Consider the following 25,047-nt stretch of genomic DNA (forward strand, 5'->3'; position numbering starts at 1 on the left):
GTCCCTCATAACACTCTGTCAGACTTTGAGGAATTCTAGTATCTTCAATTCACAACAGTTAACCGATCGATTCTGTCTGATAAAACCTCTTTGAAAGTTTTGAACTGGTTTCTCCTGTTTCCAGCTCCGGTTTCAGATTGGTGATTCGTTGTCTCAATCCTCTGCAGATTATTTTTGCTTCTCTTTATTCCACAACAACTGCGACAACATTTTTTTTTACATTTTACTCTCCTGGACAAATCTCACATTTATTTCCATCAGTTTTTCATTCTTTTGAAATGCTTTGATGTCATAAGTTGGTTTATTGAAAGTATTCTTTTTAGATTTTTTTCTGCATGTTTGTAAAATCTTTGAATCTCCTGTAACTTTATTAAAGTAGGTTAAAGTCTTAAGACATCTAAAATGTAAAAATGTATTAAAGTTCAGCTTTCATTTTGACCCAACACCACATTATAACAACAAAACAGAAAAAAAAAACTGAAAGAAGACTAACAGTCTTTATGTTGTCTGTGAGATTTGATTTAATTGCTGCGGCTTCCAAATTACGTTGAGCATTAAAGGAAATAATTTTTTCGTTCTGCATTTCAACGATATGCTGCAACAAACAATCGACACTCTTCATCCCAGTAAATATGAAACACACCAGTACCTTGAATATGAGAGTTTTATTCACGAGGCTTCCAGCTAAGAAAAGTGTGCACACACCTCCAAATTCACCCAATCGTGACTGGTCTATGGGAGACTGAAGAAACTTTTGAGGCTATGATGCTCTTAAAGCATCAGTCTAGTTTATAAAGATTAAATTTTTACACAGTTAAAGTTAGTCTTTCAATAATAATGGGCATGACATTCATGTATTTCACACAAATTTAGAAAACAAAAATAAGTTTTGAGAGTTAGAGAAAAATGTGAAATTAGTTATTCAACACTGAAAAAGAAGATTTGAGATACATTCTCAAAAGTGTCTAAAATTTAATTTCAGTTTTTTGCAATTTAGTTCCTCCAATTAAATCTAACAACCTTTTTAGAAGAACTGCATTTAATGAAAATACATTTTTAATCGCTGCTTTTTCCTACAAAGCAAAGCTTCAGTTTCAATCAGCAAATTAGAAAAGTGTAAGAAAACATTTCCTTCGTATTACATTACTAACACTCGAGGTTTTTGGGTTAGTTTCTGCATTTAAGTGATGCTGTTGTTATCAAAGTCTTCAGAATGAAAACCATTTTTGTGACATTTGTAACGTTCTGATTAAATCTAAGAGGAAAGTTGAGAACGTCTGCCGAGCTCTTAATGGGGGTTTTGATGAAAAGTGGCTCACGTCGGGATGCGTTTAGTACGATCCCGGCTATTTGTAGAAATTAAAGAAGGCGCCTCCTAAGCTAAAGGAAGACAGACAGGCTGTAATGAAGGCATGCAGGGAATAATCCTGCAGACAGAGTAATGGAACGACTGCTGAGACAAAAAGACAGCCGGAACGCTGATTTCCACAAACTGCAGGCGGATTTTTGACTCACTACTGGGAAACAATCTTCCATTTGCTTCAGAAAAAAAATGTGTCAATTACAGATTCATTCAAATTACTAATCAGATAGAAATTTTCACCTTTGTGCTTTTATTTCAATCACTCAAAGCTTTTTTTCCTTTCTTAACATCCAGCTCAGTGACTTTACATCGTTACGTGTGCAAAACAATTTAAGGGCAGCAGGTTAACGGCTGTAACACAGGCTCAGCTTAGCAAACAGCAAACTCTACCTGGTAACAGAGCAGGGAGTGTATTTGTGTGTGTCTTTTCAGGAAAACAACATATTTCACACTCTACCAAGGTGTACAGACGGGGAGGGGATCGTCAGACACCTTGTCTGGGAGAAGTAACAGCATGTTAAACATGCACAACCAAAACTGCACCATAAACTGAGACAGAAACACACCGACGGGTGTGAAATGTATAAAATGCTGCCAGGAGGGAGAAAAACTCCAAAGACGTGTTTTGTTTGTTCTGCTTAAGGTGCTACTCAGGTCGAAGTGAAAAAACAAAAAGGTTGTGTCTCATTTTTGAGCATTTCTTATGTTAATCATTAAACTGCAAAGTGGGGATTAATTCTGCAGGTTTTCACGTTAGAAGGTCAGAAGGCTGATTATAATCTGTAGGAATTTAAATCCAGGATTCATCGTGTCTGAATTTCTACTTTACAATATTTAAGCAACAACAAAAACATTTTCAGTTCAGCTAGATGAGTCTATTGTGTGGTAATGTTTGGAAAGCAAAGCCTATTTTCATGCACGCTGCTTTCCAAGCACATAGTTTAGTTGCTAAAAATAATCAAACATCAATAAAAAGTAGCAAATAAAGCAACACATTTTTATCTTTCTTGGGAAAACATGAAATAATAAGGATAAATATATTTCTGAATTATACTCTGATGAGCTGAATTAAGAGTTATGCCATTTTAAACAAGGTTTCACATGTTTTAAGATTATCAGAAGGATCATCCAGAGTTGCAGTAAAATCTCCTCTGAATCCTGTTTTGAATCATAAATTGTGAGAAAAAAAGTCAGAAAAATGTTTCAGAGAACAACAAAGCAGACGGAAAAGTCCAGCAGCTTCGAACGCGAGTCTTGGTGTTTGGATTTGGACGACATCAGTTCTGTTCCATCAACCTTTACACACTGAGTTCTCATCAAAACAGAGACGAGGGTTTCACGAGGACAGAGAGATGACCTTGCATGTTTCTAAGCTGATTCATAGGAAGTTGAAAACACATTTTCAGGGGAATGACGAGAAAAAGTTTTAGAGTACAACAGAAAATGATGTTCTCTGGTTATTCGATCATCTGTGTTCACGTCGGCAGCTGTTTTGGCTGGGTAAGAATTGAGCCTCTTGGAAAACAGAACACCTGTTTTTGGCACAGAAACAATTTTGTGTGACATTTGAGAGGGAAGGTAGATGACATAGTTCAGATTTCTACCCAGCATCTGCTTAATCAACCTGATAAGGAACCCAAGACGGAAAACACACGGCGGTCAGAGCAGAACAAGAGAAGCTCAATGTTCTTTGTGACATTAAAAAACTTCCCTGACTTCCATGATGCTCAGACGTCCACATTTGGTTGGACATCATAAAAAGAAAATCACAAAAACACAGAGTGAGCTGTGAGTCAGATGAGGCTCATGATGCGCTCATGAATACACAAACATTTTAGGAGACTGTCGGCTGATTTTGATAAGTAATTCCAAGGTGTTGATTAAGGGCCCAGCCTGTGGAGTGCATCAAATTACCCTAACAAAGAAATGCAATTACAAACTGCTATTTCATTCACCACCTTATCATTGGAGTGTGTGTCTGACGTCTTATCTTCTCTGAAACAATGTCTGCCTTAATGTCTGAGGATATGTGGTGTTGGTGTGCCGCCCTTGACACCTGCGAGTCTGAACGGCTCTGGTCTTATCTGCTGTTTGTCTCTCTTCCTCTGTTTCTGTGTGAACGTGTGTGTTCCTGCTCCTCGGAGGCAGAGACGGAGAAAAACAGTCTTCATTGAAAAGATAACAGCAGCTGTAGCACATTAATCATAACTTGATTAACTTCCATCGTGCCACACATTGAATGGTCTGCCTCATTATGCGCGCAGCTCTGTTTTCTACGTGCGATTCTCTCCTTTGTTTCCCTTATTTCTCTCTAAATCCTTCCTCGTGTCCTGAGCTGAACTCAAACTGTCATTACTGGCATGTAATGAATCTGTTTCCTCCTTTGTCCAAATCCCATTTCAGGGTTTATTCCTTCTTAACTCATACTTACAAGGAACAATGTTTAAAACACTCCAGCAGTGATGGGCATCGCAAGCTAAAACGTTAGCTGTGCTAATCATAAAGAGCTAATATCAGACCAACATGGTATTTAGCAGAAGAGCTAACTTTAGCATTAGCTTCATTTATGCAGATGTTTTAAAAAAAACATGTGCAAGTCTTTTTATGCTGATTATATTATAATAAGTTCTGTTTTTTTAGTATTGTCATGTTTTTACATTTTTGTTTTCCATATAAATCCAGTAGTATTTGTAATTCATGTGGCTCAAGATGCCACAATAATCAGAGGTTAATCCTGAGAAAAATAATGAATAAACACATTTTTATAAGCAGCAGTGCTGCTGGATTACATTTCACACTATAATCAAGGGATTACAGAACATATTTTAGTTTTCCCATGCTTTTATGAATTAAGATTTTTATTCTTTTTCCATACATATTTGGCTTCGACCAAACTTAACGGCAGAAATTTATGACAAAAACATTTCTAACCAAATAGTTTAAGTTCTACTTGTCTCATCTTGACCTTCTATGATAAAAGGATTATAAAATGTCAGTCTTTGTGTCAGAAGATCATCTTTCTGCACTGTAGTAGTGATAAATGAGGGCATAAAGACCGGATCTGAGATCCGTGTATTTAATATCTGCTTTTTGAGGTATTTGGGGATGATATTGGATATCTACAGATAAACAACCTAAGCCTTTAACATCTAAAAATACTTCTTCTTTACCAACAAATACTCACACAGCTCCGGTGTTCTCCTACATGATAAATAAAGTAGGTACAAAAAAATGGTACGTCCCAGATCAGTTACATTACTCTTAATGTATTTTTGAAGCATTTAAGCATTACTGGACCAGAACGGGCTGCACAGTGGCGCAGTTGGTAGAGCTGTTGCCTTGCAGCAAGAAGGTTCTGGGTTCGATTCCCGGCCCCGGTCTTTCTGCATGGAGTCTCCATGTTCTCCCTGTGCATGGTGGGTTTTCTCCAGGTACTCCGGTTTCCTCCCACAGTCCAAAAACATGACTGTCAGGTTAATTGGCCTCTCCAAATTGCCCCTAGGTGTGAGTGTGTGTGTGTGTGTGTGTGTGTGTGTGTGTGTGTGTGTGTGTGTGTGTGTGTGTGTGTGTGTGTGTGTGTGTGTGTGTGTGTGCATGGTTGTGTGTCCTGTGTGTCTGTGTTGCCCTACGACAGACTGGTGACCTGTCCAGGGTGACCCCGCCTCTCACTGGGAACGTTAGCTGGAGAGGCACCAGCAACCCTCCCGACCCCACTGAGGGACAAGGGTGCAAGAAAATGGATGGATGGACCAGAACGTCTCAGTAAGACTAGAAAGCCACAGCTGTTTGGTCACAATGACAAAAATATGAAGCTTTGAAAAATAAGACAGTTTTTCAACTGTGAAGCACGGAGGTAGCAGTGTCATGCTGGGAGAATTTTAACGGTCAGTGGTACTGGTATATTACACAAATCCTTTATTGCCAACACAAAAAGACGCCTAGAACTTGATTTGGTGCATCGATCCAATGCAATCAATGCAAAGCAGACAAGACAGCAGGAGAGGAAAAGAGAATAAAAACGTATATGGAAGAATATGAATAAAAGTAAAATTTTAAGGAGGATGTAACTTTGGGAGCAGAGCAGCTAATGAGGGATGTAGAGATCAGCTGGAGCGGCTGGAGATCTGGGCGGTTCTGGACACTAAACTCTCCAACATCTAACCGGGTCGTAAACAGATGAAAAGGGTGTTAGCAGGGCGGGAAGGATGTTTGATTACCTTCAGATCAGTGTAAAGAAGGCGGATGTTTTATTGGTCTTTACTGCTGGTCAGATCCAGCCCAATAAGTTTAGATGCTTCTCTTACAACCATATTGATTCCTGCCTCATCCGCAGCTGAGCAGCAGCCAAACATCGTCTGTGGAAGACGACTTAAACTGCCTAACATCCCCTAAAAAGGACAGAAAACGCTTAAAAATATGGCTGATCTTGTTGGGATCAGAGGAAAAGATGGTCCCTCTAGCTTCAGGACTGAAATAAGTCCAGGAAAATTCATGAAAAACTTTTATTGCTTAAAAAGTAGGTGGTTGATACGGAAGAGGATTAAGGCTTAAGAACTACAATTTCTGACCTTAATCTCTGAATTCTGACTTTTTATCTCAGAAAGTTAAAGTCAAATAAAAAACAATTCAGATTTTTTTTTCTTCAGAATTCTGACTTATATTTTCTGAGATCAAAAGTCAAATTTCACTGTTGTTTTATGGCCCTAATCCTCTTCCGTAGTTTGAAGTGACATTCTCTAGAAATATTTAGGCAAATGTTAGTGGCAGTGGATATATCAGTCAATGTGGCAATAAATTCAAAGTTTTCATTCAAACAACGTTTTATTTTTAAATAATTTCCATCTTAAAAAACAATTAAATGTCTATTGAAACCAGTGTATGTAAACTTGTGAATCTAGATGATGAGAAAAAATATTAAGTCTTAATTAAAACCTGAAAGGCGACGTTACTATTATAATCTAATGACAATGAAAAAAAAAAAAAAAAACTAATTTCATTTCTTAATTGCAAATCCTTCATTTAGACTCTAAACACGGGTTAAAGATAATTTCTGTGTAATCAGCAAGACTGCAGAGTAATAGAAAAAAATCCTATATATTTATATGTATATATATATTTATGTCTGTGTGTGAGAGAGATGGAAGCCGATTCATTTGCAGGAGCCATTACCGTACAAACAATAATTAGCCTCCGTGTGAACAATTGCTCTTCTGTTCCCTAATTACTGAGCTACAGCCAGGAGATTAACGGCGGTTAAACAAAAAGCAATTAAGAACAAAACAATTACCATTTTTTTAACCCCTTCAAGCCATTTCCACTACGCAGATGTGTTTGCTTTACTTTTAGGGAACATGCGGTTTGTGCGTGCTCAGCTGGTGAAGGTTCAACGTTCAGGCTGAGAGCTGATGTTCCCCAGAAGCTAAATTCAAAACATATTAGCTACGAGACGAGCGAAAGAACAGGCAGCCCTGCGAATCAGACGCTAAGCTATTCCAGTTTATCACAGGCAGGGTGCTGGGAGAAATGTAAGACATAAATGAATTATTAGAGGTTGTGGAGGCGCTTGCATTCAGTTCAGTGCAACATGAGGCCCTGTGGACAGAAAGCAGGAGGCTTAAAAAGTCTGTTCTGATATTTTCTGAACTGCTGGACAACACATACACTCAGGGCGCTAATAATTTATGCTAGTAAGTTGTCCTGCCGAGGGGCGCAGCAGAATAAACAGAAATGTTGATTAGTGCAATTTTTGAAGGTTGCAGGCATCAGTGTGAAACTTGTGCTGCTTTAGTAGCTCCAGAGATCTTCAGAGAGAGGAGAACGTGTGAGAACCAGCAGCTAAAACGAAGACGGCAGCGTCTGGACTGCTAAAACGAAGACGGCAGCGTCTGGGCTCGTAGCTACGGCTGAGTATTCGGGCCGCTGTAGTTTAAGAAGATAAAATACCACAAAATTTCTACATTAATTTCACTAATGATAAAGAAAAAACTTAGATGTTCCACATTGTGAAAAAGTTGAAAATGTGTAAAAAGTGTAAATTAACAGGCAGATATTTACAATGTTAAACTACAGTATTCTCTGACAACATAAAGTCAGATATTTGCACCACAAAATGGCACAAAAAGTCACAAGTAGCTTCTTTTTTAAATTGCTAAGAAGAATTTAAACATTTTAGATTAATCTCAGAAATTTTCTAGACAAAAATGAAATTTCTGAGTTTGAAAAGTTGAAGGTTTTCTAGAAAAAAATTCTGAAATTTTAAGATTAATCTCAGGTTTCTATAAATAAATTTCTGAGCTTGAAAAGTTGAAAATGTGCAAAGTTTTTTTTTTTTTCTGTAAAACTTCTGAGCTTAATCTAAAACACGTTTTAGTGTGTTTTTTAAGCTTTTTAACTTAAAACTCAGAAATTACAATATCAAAAATCTAGAATTTTTTTTTAGATGGAACTCCAAAATTTCAGAATTTTTTTTCTATCAAATTTTTTACTTTTCAACCTGAGAAATTTCAAATTTTTTTGACAAAGATTTACAGCTTTTTTTCTACCTACATCACTTTAAGTGCCAAACATATTTAAAACTTGACAATATGTGAAAAGTTCAAGAGGTGTAAATACTTTAACATTCAGGCGATATCAATATTCACAGATGACCCGCATTAATATTTGGTAAACTCGTAAACAAGCTCCCTTGCCGCGTCTGTCTGCGCTCTACATTCCTTAAAATAAAACGCAGGTTGTTCAGAGTCGCGTTAAAAGCCTAAACTGCTGGAAACATTCTCCGTTTTCTTCCACCGTCTCCGTACAACAGAGAGACACTTTTTGCTTTCATGTCTGCAGCTGAGCAGCTCCTGAACCCGCCTGTCAGTCACCCAGTGTGGGTTAGACAGCGACATCTCTCATCCTGTCCCTCCTGTTGGAGCAGTCTGCGTTCGGAGCAGGTAGGCGGCTGGTTCAGCTGTTTATTTTCAACTAACCGCCGACGGCTGTTGCGAGGTGTTTATAATGACTCATTTTTTGGGGAGCCGGAGGGTTTCTCCAGGGAGAGCCTGATCGCATACCGAGCTGCTGAAATGCCTCGAGATTCTGCTAACCTGCTTATATTTTGGATCAATAGAGTATTACGAAGTTTGATGCTAGACGTGTCAAAAGCATTTATTGTTGCCCACCGTCCTCCTCCGTCTGTTTGACGATCTCCTCGCTCTCCTTGCTGCCCTCGGGGTTGGCCAGAACGAGGCGCAGCCTGACCGTGACGAAGGGCCTCAGTCCCCTCAGCGTGTAATGAGACGACGTCTGGATCAGCTCCTCGGCTGCAAACTCTTGCTGATTGAACACGTACTGGTACTGAACCTGCAAAAAAACATAAACACAATGTTCAGCTCGCTTCAGGCTGACTGAAACGATTCTGGCTGGAATAAGCAAGATCAGAGAAAGTATAAATTAAACGTCAAATGACTCTAGGACTGTCTAGAAAAGTATAAATATTTAAATAATCAATCAATCAATCAAATTTTATTTGTATAGCACATTTCAGCAGCAAGGCATTTCAAAGTGCTTTACATAATTAAAATAAAAAAACAGAAATAATCAGTGAGAAAGAGAGAGATTTAAAATAAAAATAAAAAAAACAAATTAAAAATAAAAACAAAAAAAAACAAAAAAACATTACATCATTAAAACGTCGAAAAGAAAGAAGAAGAAATTAAAAACATTAAAGACATAAAAACATGGAAGACATCAAAACCGGCACTCTAACCCTAATTTAGCCATAAGCAACTCTAACCAGGTGGTTTTAAGTTGAGATTTAAAGGCACCCAGTGTTTCAGCTGTTTTACAGTTTTCTGGAAGTTTGTTCCAAATCTGTGGTGCATAGAAGCTGAATGCTGCTTCTCCTCATCTGGTTCTGGTTCTGGGGATGCAGAGCAGAACCAGAACCAGAAGATCTGAGGGGTCTAGACGGTTGATACAGCAATAACAGAAAAAAAAGTACTTTCATCACTTGTCTGAGAAGACATAAACACAACCAGAGAGGCACAGAATAGATAGCATGATGATGAGTGTGATGAGTTAAGATAAATTCATTAGCAGTCAGACTTTCTTAAGCAGTTTTCTCCAGATGTGCAGCTTTTTTTAAGTCATTTTATGTCCCTTTATACTACCATGAAGGTTTAGTCTCCAGTTTGTGCTTAAACTTGGTTAATAAATAAGCTGTGGACAAAAGGAGACAAAGAAAATCTAAAAAAATGCCAAAATTTCAGCTAACAGCCATTTAGGAAACAACTTGTTGGTATTTTCTCTTTCGAACTGTTTTATTCACAAAGTAAGCTGCAAAATGAAGAAAAATGTGTCTTAGATATGACATATTTTACATTACATTAGAAATGAAAGCTTGAATATGGAAATAATCTATTAATATTTGCATTTGTTATACGTTTGTAGCATATGTAATGCTCGATTGATCTAATGATTTCTCAAATTTCTCATTTTTGCTCATCAAGCAAAATGTGGGAAAGAGTAAAAAAATGACAGCTCAGTTGAGATGCATGCAGATTAACCAATCAGGTTTCAAAGAAAAACTTTGAAAAATCTGCAGAAAGTCGAAAAAGAAACTTTTGATCAATCCTGTTTAAAACATTATAGGACAGTCTGGCTGTTCAAACGGGAAATATTTGGAGAAACAGATCAGAGATTCATCCTCCCAGCAGCTGCTAGACTTTATATCCATCACTAATTAGTTTCTTTAAGTCAGAGTACGCCATTTTTAATAACCGCACAGTATTATGTAAATGTGTCATTAATGTACAGTATGTTGCTCTTTGTTTCGCCACTGAGGGAAGATAAAGTGTTTTTCTTTTCCATTTGTTTAATATCAACTAAAAACTTCAGAAAGACTGAATTAATTTTGAAATATGCTTGAACCAAATTGGTATAAAATCTTTTCTTTGGCACAAAATACTGTTTTGGTGGAGAATAGTTGAGTGTCAGGTTTGTGGCGCCGCTTACCGTCAGATTGTAGCTGTGGCATCGCGTCACGGCGTATCCAAACGTTTCCCACTGGATGGTCAGCTGGCGGGCGCGGACGTCCACCACGTTGACGTTCTGGGGTCCGTGGACGGGATCTGAGGCGACAGCAGGCGGAGAAACAGTCGGATCAGAGCGGGAATCGATCCACTAATCCCTGGATTCGCTTAATCTGGCTGCAGTCTGAAACAAACGGCTAATCCCTGATTCTGCTGGTTTAAATGTCTGCAAATTAACTTAATGTTGCACGTAATTCCTTAAGAATGTAAGATATCCTTTAGGAAGCTTTGGAGTAAGATTGTTAACCTGAGGGAAGTACCAATAGAAAAAAAAGTCACATTTTAGATTCCCAGAACGAAGAAAAAAAAATCAAAATAGAAAACTGCACTCAGAAATATATGCATTTTGTCCAACATGTTCAATGGCGTAAAGACAGAACTAAACAAAAACAGAAGTAGGATAATATCTCATAAAATGCAGATTAAATTGATTCACTATAAAAACAGAAAGTCTTAATATAAAACATCCAGAAGCAAAACTGCAGAACTGAGCAGAAAACAAAACCAGCGACGTCATCATGAGCAGGTGTGACAGACAGGAAACAAAACAAGACCAACAAAATAAAACAGGAAGTCAACCGAGCCGGAGATATCCAACCACCAGGGGGCGCTGCAATGTTAAAGCCCCCTAAAAACAGATCCCACAAGGAGCTGACATCCATTTACTTATGATAAATTACTTAGAACCAACGATGATAAAACAACTTTAATGTATAAATTCAGGTAAGTTTTCTATTGTTCTGTTCAAAAGTCTTGATCTGAATTAATTTTATAATTTTCTTTTTTTTTTTTTTCTAAACGTCTTAAAGTTTTTCTTTACTGCATTTTAACTCATTTTTATCCAGAATCTGAACAGTTTCTTTATTAAACCACTGAATTCTGTTAAAGCTTTAATGAACCAGTATATGACTCCATTAACTCCATGAATCCACAATTTTTCCTATTTCGCACAAATTAAAAATCTCAAACTGCTTGAATGATAGAAATTATGACTTTTACCTCCATTAAGCTGCATGTAAAACAGTAACAGGTTAAAAACTCGTTTCTGTGGTTCCGTCTGAGGTCGTTCCTGCATTTAGGATTTTCTTACAAACGCCACAGATTATGTTCTTCTTTAGTTTTTTCCTCTAGATAGATAGATAGATAGATAGATAGATAGATAGATAGATAGATAGATAGATAGATAGATAGATAGATAGATAGATAGATAGATAGATAGATAGATAGATAGATAGATAGATAGATAGATAGATAGATAGATAGATAGATAGATAGATAGATAGATAGATAGAATAGATAGATAGATAGATAGATAGATAGATAGATAGATAGATAGATAGATAGATAGATAGATAGATAGATAGATAGATAGATAGATAGATAGATAGATAGATAGATAGATAGATAGATAGATAGATAGATAGATAGATAGATAGATAGATAGATAGATAGATAGATAGATAGATAGATAGATAGATAGATAGATAGATAGATGGATAGATGGATGGATGGATGGATGGATGGATGGATGGATGGATGGATGGATGGATGGATGGATGGATGGATGGATGGATGGATGGATAAATTAAAAGCTGTGCAGTTTGCTGTCAGACCGTTTTTGGAACAAAACAGAAAAAATGAGTGAAAATCTGCCAGTTCCACAGAAATCTGCAGAAATATTAATCAGATCCATTTAAGGATTAAAGAAAAGTTTGACAGCTCTGGAGTTAGAAACGGAAACTGCTCTGCCAAAAACGTAGAGTTGGTTCTTTAAGAACAAACCAAGTCATAACGATTTCTCTACAGCTTCATAAAGATCCCAAACTTTGAAAACTCAGAAATATGAGATCGCCTTGAAACAAAATCAAAACTTTAAGGCTGCTGTGGTTGATATGTTGGATAAACTGGTAACAGAATTGGATTTTATTGAGTAGTTTTGACTCTGCCTGCAGGCTGCACAGTGGCGCAGTTGGTAGAGCTGTTGCCTTACAGCAAGAAGGTTCTGGGTTCGATTCCCGGCCCCGGTCTTTCTGCATGGAGTTTGCATGTTCTCCCTGTGCATGGTGGGTTTTCTCCAGGTACTCCGGTTTCCTCCCACATGACTGTCAGGTTAATTGGTCTCTCTAAATTGTCCCTAGGTGTAAGTGTGTGTGTGCATGGTTGTGTGTCTCTGTGTTGCCCTGCGACAGACTGGTGACCTGTCCAGGGTGTACCCCGCCCCTCGCCCGGAACGTTAGCTGGAGAGGCACCAGCACCTCCTGACCCCACTGAGGGACAAGGGTGCAAGAAAATGGATGGATGGACTCTGCCTGCGACAGTCAACCTGTCCTACTTCCATGCACACACACACACACACACACACACACACACACACCCTCCAAGCCCTGTCCCAACCATATGCTGGCCCCTCATCCGCTGCCTTCTCTAACCACCACTGACTCTAACGAGCTTGTTGAAACTCATCTTCCTGTGAGCCTAATTAGCTTCTATCAGCTAACGACGGCAACCAAAGCAGGTCACTGCATAATTTAGAGGCTGTACTAGCTGTACTTTTAGGAGGAAAATTAACATTTTATTAAAAATAAAAACCACATGTGCAGGAGAAATGATTCCTGGCCGTAAAGCAGACCTACCTCTGGATCTCCATTCACAAACAAAAAGGTTTTTATCAACACTTGGGGAAATCTTTATTTTTATATCTTTGCTTTAGTTTCTCACCAAAAATTGTGGACAAGAGATGCAAAAAAAATCTAGATGTGGTCAGAAAATCCTCTTCAGTGTAGAAGCTGCTGCACAAAAAGTATAAACGTAAACTTTCACAAACTTCTCATTCCATTTTCGTCTTTAATTAAATACTGGATCGATCACTGGGAACTTTTTGCAAAGAATCCAACCCGCATCACTAATAGCTTTGTGCACGCAGTCGAGTGCTTTAAAAGATTATTCCCTCAAGCTACTTAAATACAATGTCAGATGAGCCAAACAAGACAAAGATTAGACAACAGGATCCTGGATAAGCTGAGACCCTCTGAGCTGAATGGTTCTGCTGGTTCTGTTCACATCCGGCCCTGTGCCTTTATTTCCATCAGTTTAACTCCAGAGGTCTGGAAAATGTTAACTGAGCTCATGTTTTCCCTTTGGTTGGTATTAAATGTCTTAGAGAGCAGCTGGTTTGCGGATTTGAACTGTTGCCGTGTCCTCTGTCTGATTGTTTAATCCCGGGTCAGGGTTTGGTGGGGTGGATCGTTTCTGAGTGTTTTGTTTCAGAACGGGGAGGTGACCATCTGCTGCAGGTCTTTTGGTGACCAAAGACGAGATTTCTTTACCGCAGTTTGTTAACAAACCTTCTAATAAGTATCTCTATTTTGTTCCTGCGAGACGTTTTGTTTTGAGAAAGTCCAATAACTCAATTGAAATTGCTTATTGCCGACCAACACTGGTTTTATAGACTCACCATCCATTCATCCTCCAGCTTGACATTTAGCAGTGACTGCAGCAATTGCCAGAATGGTATTCAGATAATCTGGACAACCTCACAAACAAAACTTCCTGCTTTTCTCATGAGCATGAGCTGCCAGGTGTCCGACAAGCTGCCGCTTTGCTCCGTTTGACGAAGATCCGACAAATTCGCTGAGCTTAAAAACATGCAAACAGTAAATCCTGCACATTATTAGTACTATAATTATTATTAGCGTCAGCATAAGTTATCATTTTATGATCTTTTTTTTCTCTTAATGTCTGAACTTTAATGTCTGTCCAATTAACCCAAATGTCAAATTAATTAGGGGTGATAAATTTGAACATTGCACCAACCACTGGTGTAAATTCAGGTATGATGCTAATTAGATCCACTAGGCAGGAATGAAGGAATGAAGCCGAACTTGCTGAATATTTTATTAATGCTGCTCTTACTCAAAGAAGGCCTTTAAATTGAGTGAAAAATGTTTGCTTTTTAAACATTACAGTATAATACACTGCTCAAAAAAATAAGGGGAACACTTAAACAACACAATATAACTCCAAGTAAATCAAACTTCTGTGAAATCAAACTGTCCACTTAGGAAGCAACACTGATTGACAACGGGGACCCTCGTCGGGTCAATCAGTGTTGCTTCCTAAGTGGACAGTTTGATTTCACAGAAGTTTGATTTACTTGGAGTTATATTGTGTTGTTTAAGTGTTCCCTTTATTTTTTTGAGCAGTATAGTTGCAGGTAAATATTGCCAAAGTCATGTGATGCACAGTCCCAGCAATCAGGCTCTGGAGATTTTTCCTTTTGCTCCAGTGGAAGAAAGTACATCCTGCTTCAGATCTAAACTTCTCCAGAGAGCAAACAGGAACTAACCTGTAATTATGCTGCTACCAGCAATAGCACACACGCACACACACACACACACACACACACACACACACACACACACACACACACACACACACACACACACACACACACACACACACACACACACACACACACACACACACACACAATGTAATTCCTCGATTACAGAGACATAATCCCCCATCACTGAGTCATGGAGTGAATAAAAACAGGTTTTCACGAAAAACTGCAACACATTAAAGCTTATGTGGCCGTCGAATTAAAGAAAAGATTCAACCTGAGGTTACTAAATCGTAAATTTGCTCGGAGTTCTGGGATAAAACCAACAAGTAGACATTTATTTAATCCTGTAGCTAGTTTGGTTTTTAGCAATCCTAATCTTTTAGTAAATCTAACTAATGCCAACATGAACCCTCACTAATCGGAGATGGAAGTAGCTTTAGCAGAGATAATCACCCGACTTAAAACAAAGTTCGGATCATTTCTAAGTGTTTGTTTAAATAGACCATCTCCCTCCAGTGTCAGGGGGTTTGAAGTTCATCTCCATCTCATTTCCTGCTAAATCGAAGGTCATCTGAGAGCCGATTTCTAAAATGTTTGCTGAGAAAACAACCAGCTGCAGAGAGATGGAGTGGTATGGAGAGCAGGAGAGCTTAAGTTTGAATTATAACTTTGTTTACATCGTTACAGTGATGAGGCCTCCCCACATGACCTTGGTAATGACAAATGCCAGATTTTCTATATCATTCATTTTCTGCTCCACTCCTTCCTCACACCTCATTAATTATTCCTTTCCACATCCATTTCAGTCGTTTCTTCACACCCACTCTGGACCTGGCTGAACCTCTAACATTTGTCGAGATCAACAGAATGACAGACGAACGTGCTGAGAAATATACCATCATTAGGTGTCTAAAACAGGACTTAATAATCAATAAGTATGGAGAGAGGCTGGGTTTGGAGTGAGAACGCGGCAACTGACAGATGGGATCAAATATGTATGCATGGAGGAAGAACAATATGGCTCCACAGGGATATGGTCCCAACAGTGGCTGCTGGCCTCATTAATCAGGAGCGGTCAAGGGTTGGCATGTTAGCTATCACACGCTGTGAAAGGCCAGAGTAGATGGCAGCGCTACAGCACAGAGTGGGACAGTGAGGCTTGCAGCAGAGAGATTACAACACCGCCTCCTCTACACCATCATCAATACAGGAAGCACAAGAGAGCCGAATGTCGCCACAATGAAAACAAACCACAAAAACCAAGTCACTGGGCTAAAGAACAGCTGAAACCAAAGGTTTAAAAGACATGTTGATTTTTTTCTAAGTAGTTATGTTTGACATTTCAGGTTATGTCCACTCCAGAATACGCTTCTTGAGTTTACAATGTACTTTTTGGAAAAATACAAGGTCATTAAAGAGTGCTTTCTAAAACTCATAGCAAACTTTAAAAAACAACAACAAACTCAGTTTAGCATTAGTTCACCTGAGACTTCAGCATTTTATGAAACACAGTTGCAACATTGTGTCATCAGGTTTATTTATCTGATAACAGGACTTTATGGAAATTATAAGTTACTTTTCCAGAACTCCGGAAACTTACAGATGACATATATTCTGCTAAAAAGTTCATTTTTAATAATCATCTGGAATTACAGGCTACTGTCACACGAGCTTCAGGATGCTAACAGGCTACATATGTACAGGTTTTTCTATAAAACTATTCATATCCATGTTTTACTGTTTACCGCTAGAGACACTGCTGCATGCTAAAGTTAAAGATTAAGGAGCTTCTAGTTCAGATTTTCTGTCTATTTTAGAGTATAATCAGTTCAGATTTAGTTTTCTAACCTGCCACTCATCACCAATGAAGGAAAACAACCACATGTTCTGACAGACGATCTGTTGTTTGACCTGAAGCCGACATAAAGTTGTTCTGTCTGTCTTTGAAAGTCCCTCAGAGCCAACAGGATGTTCTGGCAGGTAGGTATCTAGTTCAGGAGAGGGGTTGTGTTGAGGGATGCTTTCCTGAATCTGATGAATGAGCAGCAGAAATGGAGCCATTAATCCAGAGACTTTAGGGAGCCGTTCCAGTGAGAAGAGAATGAGGGGAAGAGGACGAGCGGAAATCAATCTTTCTGCCTCTTTCCGCTCCTCGGCCTCTGCTTTGTAGCTCCACAGTTATTTTTCTTTTAATCTGAAAACCTTTTCCATCTTTAATTTTATTTCTTATTGCATATTGGACATTGTGCTTATTGTTTTTTGCTCTTTTGTACTCATGTTTTATTTGACCGTTTCTTCTGGTTATGCTGCTGTTTTCTCATCCAGCCTGTAGATGACTTGTTAGCCACATTTTCTTCTTCCTGGATCTCTTGTTAAAATGTGTTTTAATGCTAAAAGTTGGATGTAAAATTGGCTCTTCAGAAATGAGCGGAGACTCCAGGTTCTTGCAGAATAATGTGCATAGAGGGCGATACATCTAAGACTGAGTTTTTCTGCTAATTGGGGGAAAATATGAATTGTGTACATTTATGTTTTAGTAAATAAGACATTTATATATATATATATATATATATATATATATATATATATATCATGTCACATTTCACAGGTAAAGACCTCACAAAGTGCTTCACAACAGGAAAAGAAATGGGAGACAGTGAAACAAGGCAAGAGCTGGAGTTGTGTGTTTTGTTGCCATATTTCCTAAATTTATACTTGATTTTAATAAAGTCATTTATCACCAGATTGAGTGAAGAGTCAGTTTCTTCCCAGAAACCAGGAAAATTGCAGTTTTGCACAAAAAGCAACTAAAAAACATCACAATTTGGTCCAGTGAAGTCATGAAATTACTGCGCTTGACTTTGCTCCCATGACTTAATTATTTTAAAAAAGTCCTTCTAAATTATGCTTTTAAAGAGAACATACTTGATCTGTCCATGGCCTCTCATGCCAGAGCTGAACCATCTTTCATCTTATTGGCTTTTTATGCACTTGATTCACTTTTCTGCTTTCAAAGGAGACCCAAAAGGCAAAAACATGAAAAAATGAGAGTAGACAAAAAAAAAGGGGGAGGCAGTGTCAGAGAAAACACGGAGAGAAAAGCACAGAGTTTCCCTCTGGGAGAAACATGGCAGGGACAAGTTTCCATTCCTGCCTGCGTCTGCTTGTGTTTGAATGTCTGATATTTTATGTTGGTGTGTACCGAAAGCGAAGGGGAAATTACTTATTACTGGAACTACTCTGGCCAATGGCTAGAAATCTAATAAACTCTGAAGATCCAAGCAAACTTCCACCGATACAACACACACTCACACTTCACCTGAGGCTTCACTGCTGCATCTTCAGCATTAGCTGTGTGACTGTTGATATGTTGCAGAGGCTGCACTTTTTATCTGCATCCTCCCTCCAAACCAATAACAGCCTAACCTCTATATAAACACTCACACACACACACGCACACACACACAGACACACACACACACACACACACACACACACACGGGCCAGCTCTCCCGTGAAGATGACCCTCAGAGGCAAACAAGCAACATCAGAAGAACTCCTCACAGGGATCTTCTCCCTCCTTGTAGGATTTACCGAGAGTGTGTGTGTGTGTGTGTGTGTGTGTGTGTGTGTGTGTGTGTGTGTGTGTGTGTGTGTGTGTGTGTGTGTGTGTGTGTGTGTGTGTGTGTGGTAAGGTTGCCTATTTTTGATACTATTTCTGATTAAACCTTTAGAAAATTATGCACTAATATTCTTTATCACCACCTGACTGGAGTTACTTGTAAGGTTTTAATTACAAATGTCATTTTAGTGGAAATTTAGGCATTTTAATGTATTTTTACCCACTTTTATTACAACCCCAAAACTTTAATACATTTTAGTGGGATTTTACGTAATGGACCAACTCAGAGTAGTCCTGATAGTGAGTATTAATATTGAATATTAGCTTCAAACTAAATGTTTAATTTGAAGCTAAATATTTCGTTTACAAGCTAAATATTTAGCGAAGAGTTTAGCTATTTAGCTATTATAAAGATTGATTTGTTTCAGTTGCTGCTCATCATTCCTCATTATTCTTTCTTCTCCTTTCAACATGAACAAAATTTCAACTTAAAACATAAGAAGAGTCGTTTTAATTTCAGTACAGATGTTTACTAGTGCATCTACATTAACAGTGCCAGATCATTCAGAGGACCAAAAGTCAGAGAAATTTCCACTTCTTGGTATCGACATTGAATCTGTATATTTTGTAGCTCAGAGCTAAACATTTAGCTTCCTAAAAAAATATTTAAGATAAGATAAAAATCTAGCTTGCAAGTTAAAGATTTAGTTTGGAACTATTTTTTTGGCTAACTAATTATTTAGTTTGGAGTAAAATATTTAAGTTGCTAATTAAATATTTTGCTTAAAACTACACATTAACCTGCTAATTAAATATTCAGGTTTAAGCTAAACATTTAGCTTGTTATCTAAGTAGCTCAGAGCTAAATATTTAGTTTGTAAACTAAATGTTAAGTTTACTAATTAATCCCAACGTTTTCCCTCTTACACCAGGGTAAATAATCCAAATTACAGCAGGTAATTTTTTACTGTAACTTTATAAAACACCTTCCAATCAAGTCTGAGCAGCTTCTCTGTCCTGGGACTTCAGCATTTTCAACACCAGGATATTCTGGGCTCTTCTGCTTCCATTGGTTTTGGTTACTTTCATGAATAAACGTCAACTGCTGAGACATGCAGAAGCATCCAAGAAAGTATGGCAAGCTGATTTAACATTTAACCAACAAAACACACATATCTGATTTATATTTGAAATGTAATATGATAGGTATTTTTCTAGAACCTACATAAAAGAACCACAGACAACGTATATGAATTTTATGACTAAGCTTTTGCAAAAGGAGAAAAACTCTGTCAGCTGCTCCTCCGAGCCGTTCACAGAGCGTCTGAAGATCTTTGGGTACAGCTTGTCTTTTATTATCAAACTTCAAAGAGGGAGGATAGGCAAGATAGACAGCAGAGGAAAAACAGCAGAGGTCGTAAAACATTTTACCCAAACACAGCAAAGGTCGTAAAACAATTTAACATCTGACCTACGGTCTGAGCCCGGTTCAAATCTCGGTCAAACTGTTTCACATGAAGATGAACAGGCAGCTGTGACCTCCAGGTCAGTTACACTAAAGAAGAAAACACTTTAAACTGACTAACTTTAGACTGAATATGAACTAAAGTAACAACAAAATGATAACACCAAAAAATCTCTATCATAATATCTGATCAAATAATTTATTTCATGTTTTTTACATATAGGAGGAATGAACCTGCATCAAGGTGGACATCAACTGAAATTACATATTTATGTCTATTTGATTTTCTTATAGTTTTCTCATCTGTCTCAGGTAATCTGCCCATGAGACAGATTACCTCTCAGACAGAAAAGGATTTTCCTTCATATTCAAAGCCTGTCATCAGTAACAAAAAGAACCACAGCACCTCCACAGTTATCAGCCTTCTAATCATGACAGCTTTAAGACTCAATAAACCGGTTCATCGCTCTGACGCACAGACTCATTCTTTAATGCTTCCGCTCATCAGATGCGTATCTCTACACATGTACCGTCAGATGTAGAGATTTAAAGCAGAACACAATAAGACCCACACAGAAAGGCGGCAGCAGACAAAGCGACACCCCACAGCTTCGCGTCTTGGATAAATTGGATTAAATCGAGTCGGAGCAGATGCCTTTTAGTGGATTTTAATTACACCTCCCAGCATGGAGTCAACGACTGATAGTTAAACCATTACTTGGAGCGTCTGAATTAAACTTTGGAGCCAAGAAAGCTTGTTCTAAAATGCAGTTTGAATCCGTGATAAAGATTTTCCTGATCTCTAAAGTTAACCAGTGCAGTTTGTATCGACTTTTCACAGGAAAACCACCTTCTGTTAACCATGAATGCAAAAATAAACATAGGAAGTTACAAAAATGAGGCAAAACTAAAACAAAAACCAACTGAACTATATGAGGTTAGAAAAATATTAGATGGATAAATTCCTCATCGGATTATAGGGATTCTATTGCTGAGAATTACTTTTAATTCATCTAAAGCACAAGTCACAAAAAAACAGCACCAAAGATGCAAAACACTCGTTAATGTCTGACGGTTTGGGTAACTCACTCTGTATCGCATCTGATCCTAGTCTTTCCAGTTTGATCATCTCAAAATAATGTTTAATATTTACATATTTAAGACAATGTTGGCCTAAAACAACCCCTATGTAACAGTATTACCCCAGTACCGGTAATACAGTCACATTACCGCTGCGCATTGTGACGCAGCTGCAGACGGATTAGGGCTCTGCAGCATCCTATGTTGCTGCGACTGCAATCCGTCAGACGCAGAATGAATGTATATTGTGTTATCAAGCCACAGGAAGAGGAATGCTTGGAGCCAAAACGACGCTGTAATGTAATTCAAAATGGAGCAGAAAGGAAATCTATTTCAAATCCAGCTTTATTAATACCATTGCTGCCTACAGGCAGGGAAAGGGACAATTGAGTTGTGGAGATCTGCAGGAATATGGGGCTCAGAGATGGTGTATTAAAGAAAGGAGCAAAAATACGATTTAGGAGAAAGACAATACATTACAAAAAGGAAACGCAAATGAAGAAATGAATAAGATGTTTAGTCAAAGATGGAGTTTATAAAATAGGGTTCAGAGTCGGGGGACAGAATCAGGGCGCTGTAGGGAAGGGTTTAAAGCAGCGGCATAACGAGCCAATTGACAGCCAGGCCTAGGGTTAAACACCCGGAGCTAGCCACTAATTGGCTGAGAATGACGGAGTGACAGGCGCAGAGATGCAGAGTGTGACCTGGAAGGAGAGCCGCAGACAGAGCGCAGGGGCGAATGAGTCCCTCTGCATAATAACACAGAAAAAGTCATCAGCTGGGAAAAGATGGGAGACGCTGGAGGCCCCAGAAGAAGACGATGAATACAGCTGCTCGTTACAATAATGTCACTCAATTATAACTCTAACAGCCAGGATGGATTACAAAAGAAAACGTCTTCCACGTTAACTCGAGGGAGTTTGATACGCTGCGTGACGGTACCTCAGGTGTTTTACCTCGTCTTTGAAGACAGATCTGTATTTCAAAACCTTTCCCCTTGATCGCTCAAAGAGGGATCCCTCACAGGGTTTCCTTTTTAATATTCTGCTCTACATTTCAAAACTTATCAGGATTCCCTGATGGTCGTTTGTTCTGCCTCTCCACGGGAGCCGTACCATCCAATAAGCTGCCAGAGTCGCATCATCTAAATCTTTAGATAACGATGAAAGTCTTCGTGAAAACCAGACGCCGTTTCCTTAGCAGCACAATGTGTTTAATAAGAAAATGCTTTGCACATGATGACAAATTAATCACCTGTTTCTTTCACAGAAGTTCCAGGAAATTCATGGTCTCTACTGACACTCTGGAAAATTGGCATAATCTCTATTTAATCACCTTGATTTATCTCCGCTGGTGTTGCAGTCAAAGCCCTATTCAGACCTGCTGCAACATAAAACCTCTGATCAGATCTGGTCAAACACTTGTTAGCACTAAATTAGCATTTAAAAAGCTGCAGAATTACTAGCTGGGAATGTAAAAAAATAAAATGTGAGGACCATTTGGATCGTTATATGACCAGGTGTAAACGATCCAATCAAACTGAAACTGTTGTTTAGAGCCGACTGGAAGCTCACCACATTGTAAAAAGCTCTAATGCAGTGGTTCTTAACCTGGTTCGATCAAACCCCAGGGGTTCGGAGAGTCGGTCTCAGGGGTTCAGGGGAAGTATTGGCCGCGGAGGTAAAGACACACTTGTGTAAAGTCGTGATGACGCCCTGCTTTGCCATCACTTGCTGCAGAGGATCACGTTACATTGCTGAGCCAATCAGAGGATCACGTTACATTGCTTAGCCAATCAGAGGATCACGTTACATTGCTTAGCCAATCAGAGGATCACGTTACATTGCTTAGCCAATCAGAGGATCACGTTACATTGCTTAGCCAATCAGAGGATCACGTTACATTGCTTAGCCAATCAGAGGATCACGTTACATTGCTTAGCCAATCAGAGGATCACGTTACATTGCTTAGCCAATCAGAGGATCACGTTACATTGCTTAGCCAATCAGAGCTGGAGAGGAGCCCTGATTGAAGGAGCTTCACTCTCAGCATGGATTTGAACTTTTGTCTTTAATTAATTAATTACTTCAGCAAAACTCACCGTTTTTACCAAATTCTATAGTCTAAATCTGCTCCTTAGTCGCATCTTTTCGGGGTTGCTGCTGTCTCTAGTGGCGTGGGGGTGGTAGCACAGCTAGTATAATTACATTACTAAATCAGAATACCGCAAAGTGTATCGGCGGGGGGGGGGGGGGGTGAGAAGGGTTCGGTGAATGCACATATGAAACTGGGAGGTTCGGTACCTCAAAAAAGGTTAAGAACCACTGATCTAATCTGTATAACTTAGATGTTTAAATGTTTTCATACTGTATTTTACATCACTGATTTATTACATAATCTGCAGACATAAGAATGTTTATTAAAGACTAAAAGATTGAGAATCAACAACTTCCCATGTAAAATTAGATGTTTTAGACTGTGAAGTTAAGAGAGAGCAGAAAAAATCATTTTAAAAAGTTCAAGTCTTCTGTGAATTTTGTTGTAATGACTTGTTTGTTTTTGTGAAGATAAGAAAGAACAAAGATAGGAGGGCTTGTTGGGCTTTCTGCTGAGAAACTCCTTTCCAAATGTCACAACAGTGGGGCCACATCGAGCGAGGAGCTGAACGCTCACCCACCCACCGAGTCTTTGTGAATGTCTGTTTTCATGGAAGGTGTGCGTTTGTGGTTTTACAGTACTCTCCTCTACGACACATCTTCAAAGTCAGGAAACAAACTGAGGCTTTCTGTTCTTATTTCTGTTTCTTTTTAAGCATGTAGACTACGTTTTACTGGGTTTTTTATCCACCAGCCTTAATGGAAAAGTGTTGGCAGGCGACCCATAACATGGTTCTGTCTCCAACGGTGCATTCAGTCCTGTTTGGGCCTGCCGACGGCGATTCCCTTTGATGGCTCAACTGTTCATGACACAAAACAAAACGTCCAGAATCGGTCAAATATTTCCAGATTACAAATTAAAATCCATCTTCCTGCTGCTCCTTAATGCCAAACTTCAAAGTTGTTCTCAGTTTCAAACACATCTGGATAAATTGCAATGATTCATCTCAACACTGTTGAGTTTGTGAAAGTCGTCCAGTGATGCGTTGCAGCTTTGACTGACGCTGCTTGACATTTATGTAACAAGCAGAATAATTTAGTCAGGAAATGAGATTTAACCCATTTTTCTAGATGTTAAATTACTATTAATTTATGAGATTTTCTCAATTTTATTTATAAAGTATTTAACAAGTTTTTGGTATTTGGATAAATTCTGGTCATGTCCGTTACTTAAGAGCCTTTCCAAGCATTAAAGTATTTGTCTGAGTCCAACACTGAATCAAGGAACCAAATCCACCTCCAGATTTATCCCAAAGTTTGGAAAAGCAGAGATATTTTACGTTTTGCTCATCTCCAGAACATTTTGTTTTCCATCAAGTGTCGCATTTAAACCAGATGCTACGCATGTAGCAGAAGACAGAAAGTACTTAAAGGATGAATGCAACACGCTTCAACCATAACCTTTATGAGGGAGAACTGCAGATAACATCTACATCCATCAGACTTTTAAAATCTTCCAAGCATTCTGCACCATCTGCAAACTCCAAATTATGTTGCTGATAAATGAATATGGCGTGTTTATATTATTAAAACGCCTTCCTGCGGCAGCGCCGAGTTTTCATAAGAGCTCCATAAAGCTTTTATCAGCATGGCTTTTATCCCAGCGGAAAGGTCGGGCCCCCATCCATTGCTGTGGCCGCAGAAAGAATGGCAAAGACTCAATTTATCCGTCACCAATCTCAAATAGGAGAAAAAAAAAAACGAAGGAAGATTGAGTTTTGAGCTGGGAAAGAACTCAGCTGGCGGATTTTAAATTTGTGCATTCATTTCTTCCAGTTCATTTGAAAAGGTGCTTTACTGGCGAGGAATAAAAAAGTACTTATTGCCAAAGCAAACACAATATGAGCAGACGCAGATAGCTGTGACTGCAATGAGGCAGTAATAATGTCAATTTTTCCCCGTGTCTGTGTATTATTCTACTTATCTTCCTGCATTTCTTTTC

General features: G+C 38.6%; 1 protein-coding gene across 6 annotated transcripts in view; it reads right to left on the reverse strand.

Annotated features, from left to right (window-relative positions):
• ptprt (protein tyrosine phosphatase receptor type T) overlaps nt 1-25,047 on the reverse strand; it is a 311,147-nt gene that overhangs the window by 154,685 nt on the left and 131,415 nt on the right. For all 6 annotated transcript variants that reach the window (XM_081606784.1, XM_017304835.2, XM_008408309.3 and 3 more), the window contains exons 9-10: nt 10,361-10,476; nt 8,527-8,707 (exon numbers count right to left, since the gene is read on the reverse strand). In XM_081606784.1, coding sequence (XP_081462910.1) covers nt 8,527-8,707; nt 10,361-10,476 — 297 coding nt within the window. The remainder of the gene's footprint in view (nt 1-8,526; nt 8,708-10,360; nt 10,477-25,047) is intronic.

Source organism: Poecilia reticulata, chromosome 5, assembly GCF_904066995.2.
Source record: "Poecilia reticulata chromosome 5, P_reticulata-male-v2, whole genome shotgun sequence".
Classification (NCBI taxonomy): domain Eukaryota; kingdom Metazoa; phylum Chordata; class Actinopteri; order Cyprinodontiformes; family Poeciliidae; genus Poecilia; species Poecilia reticulata.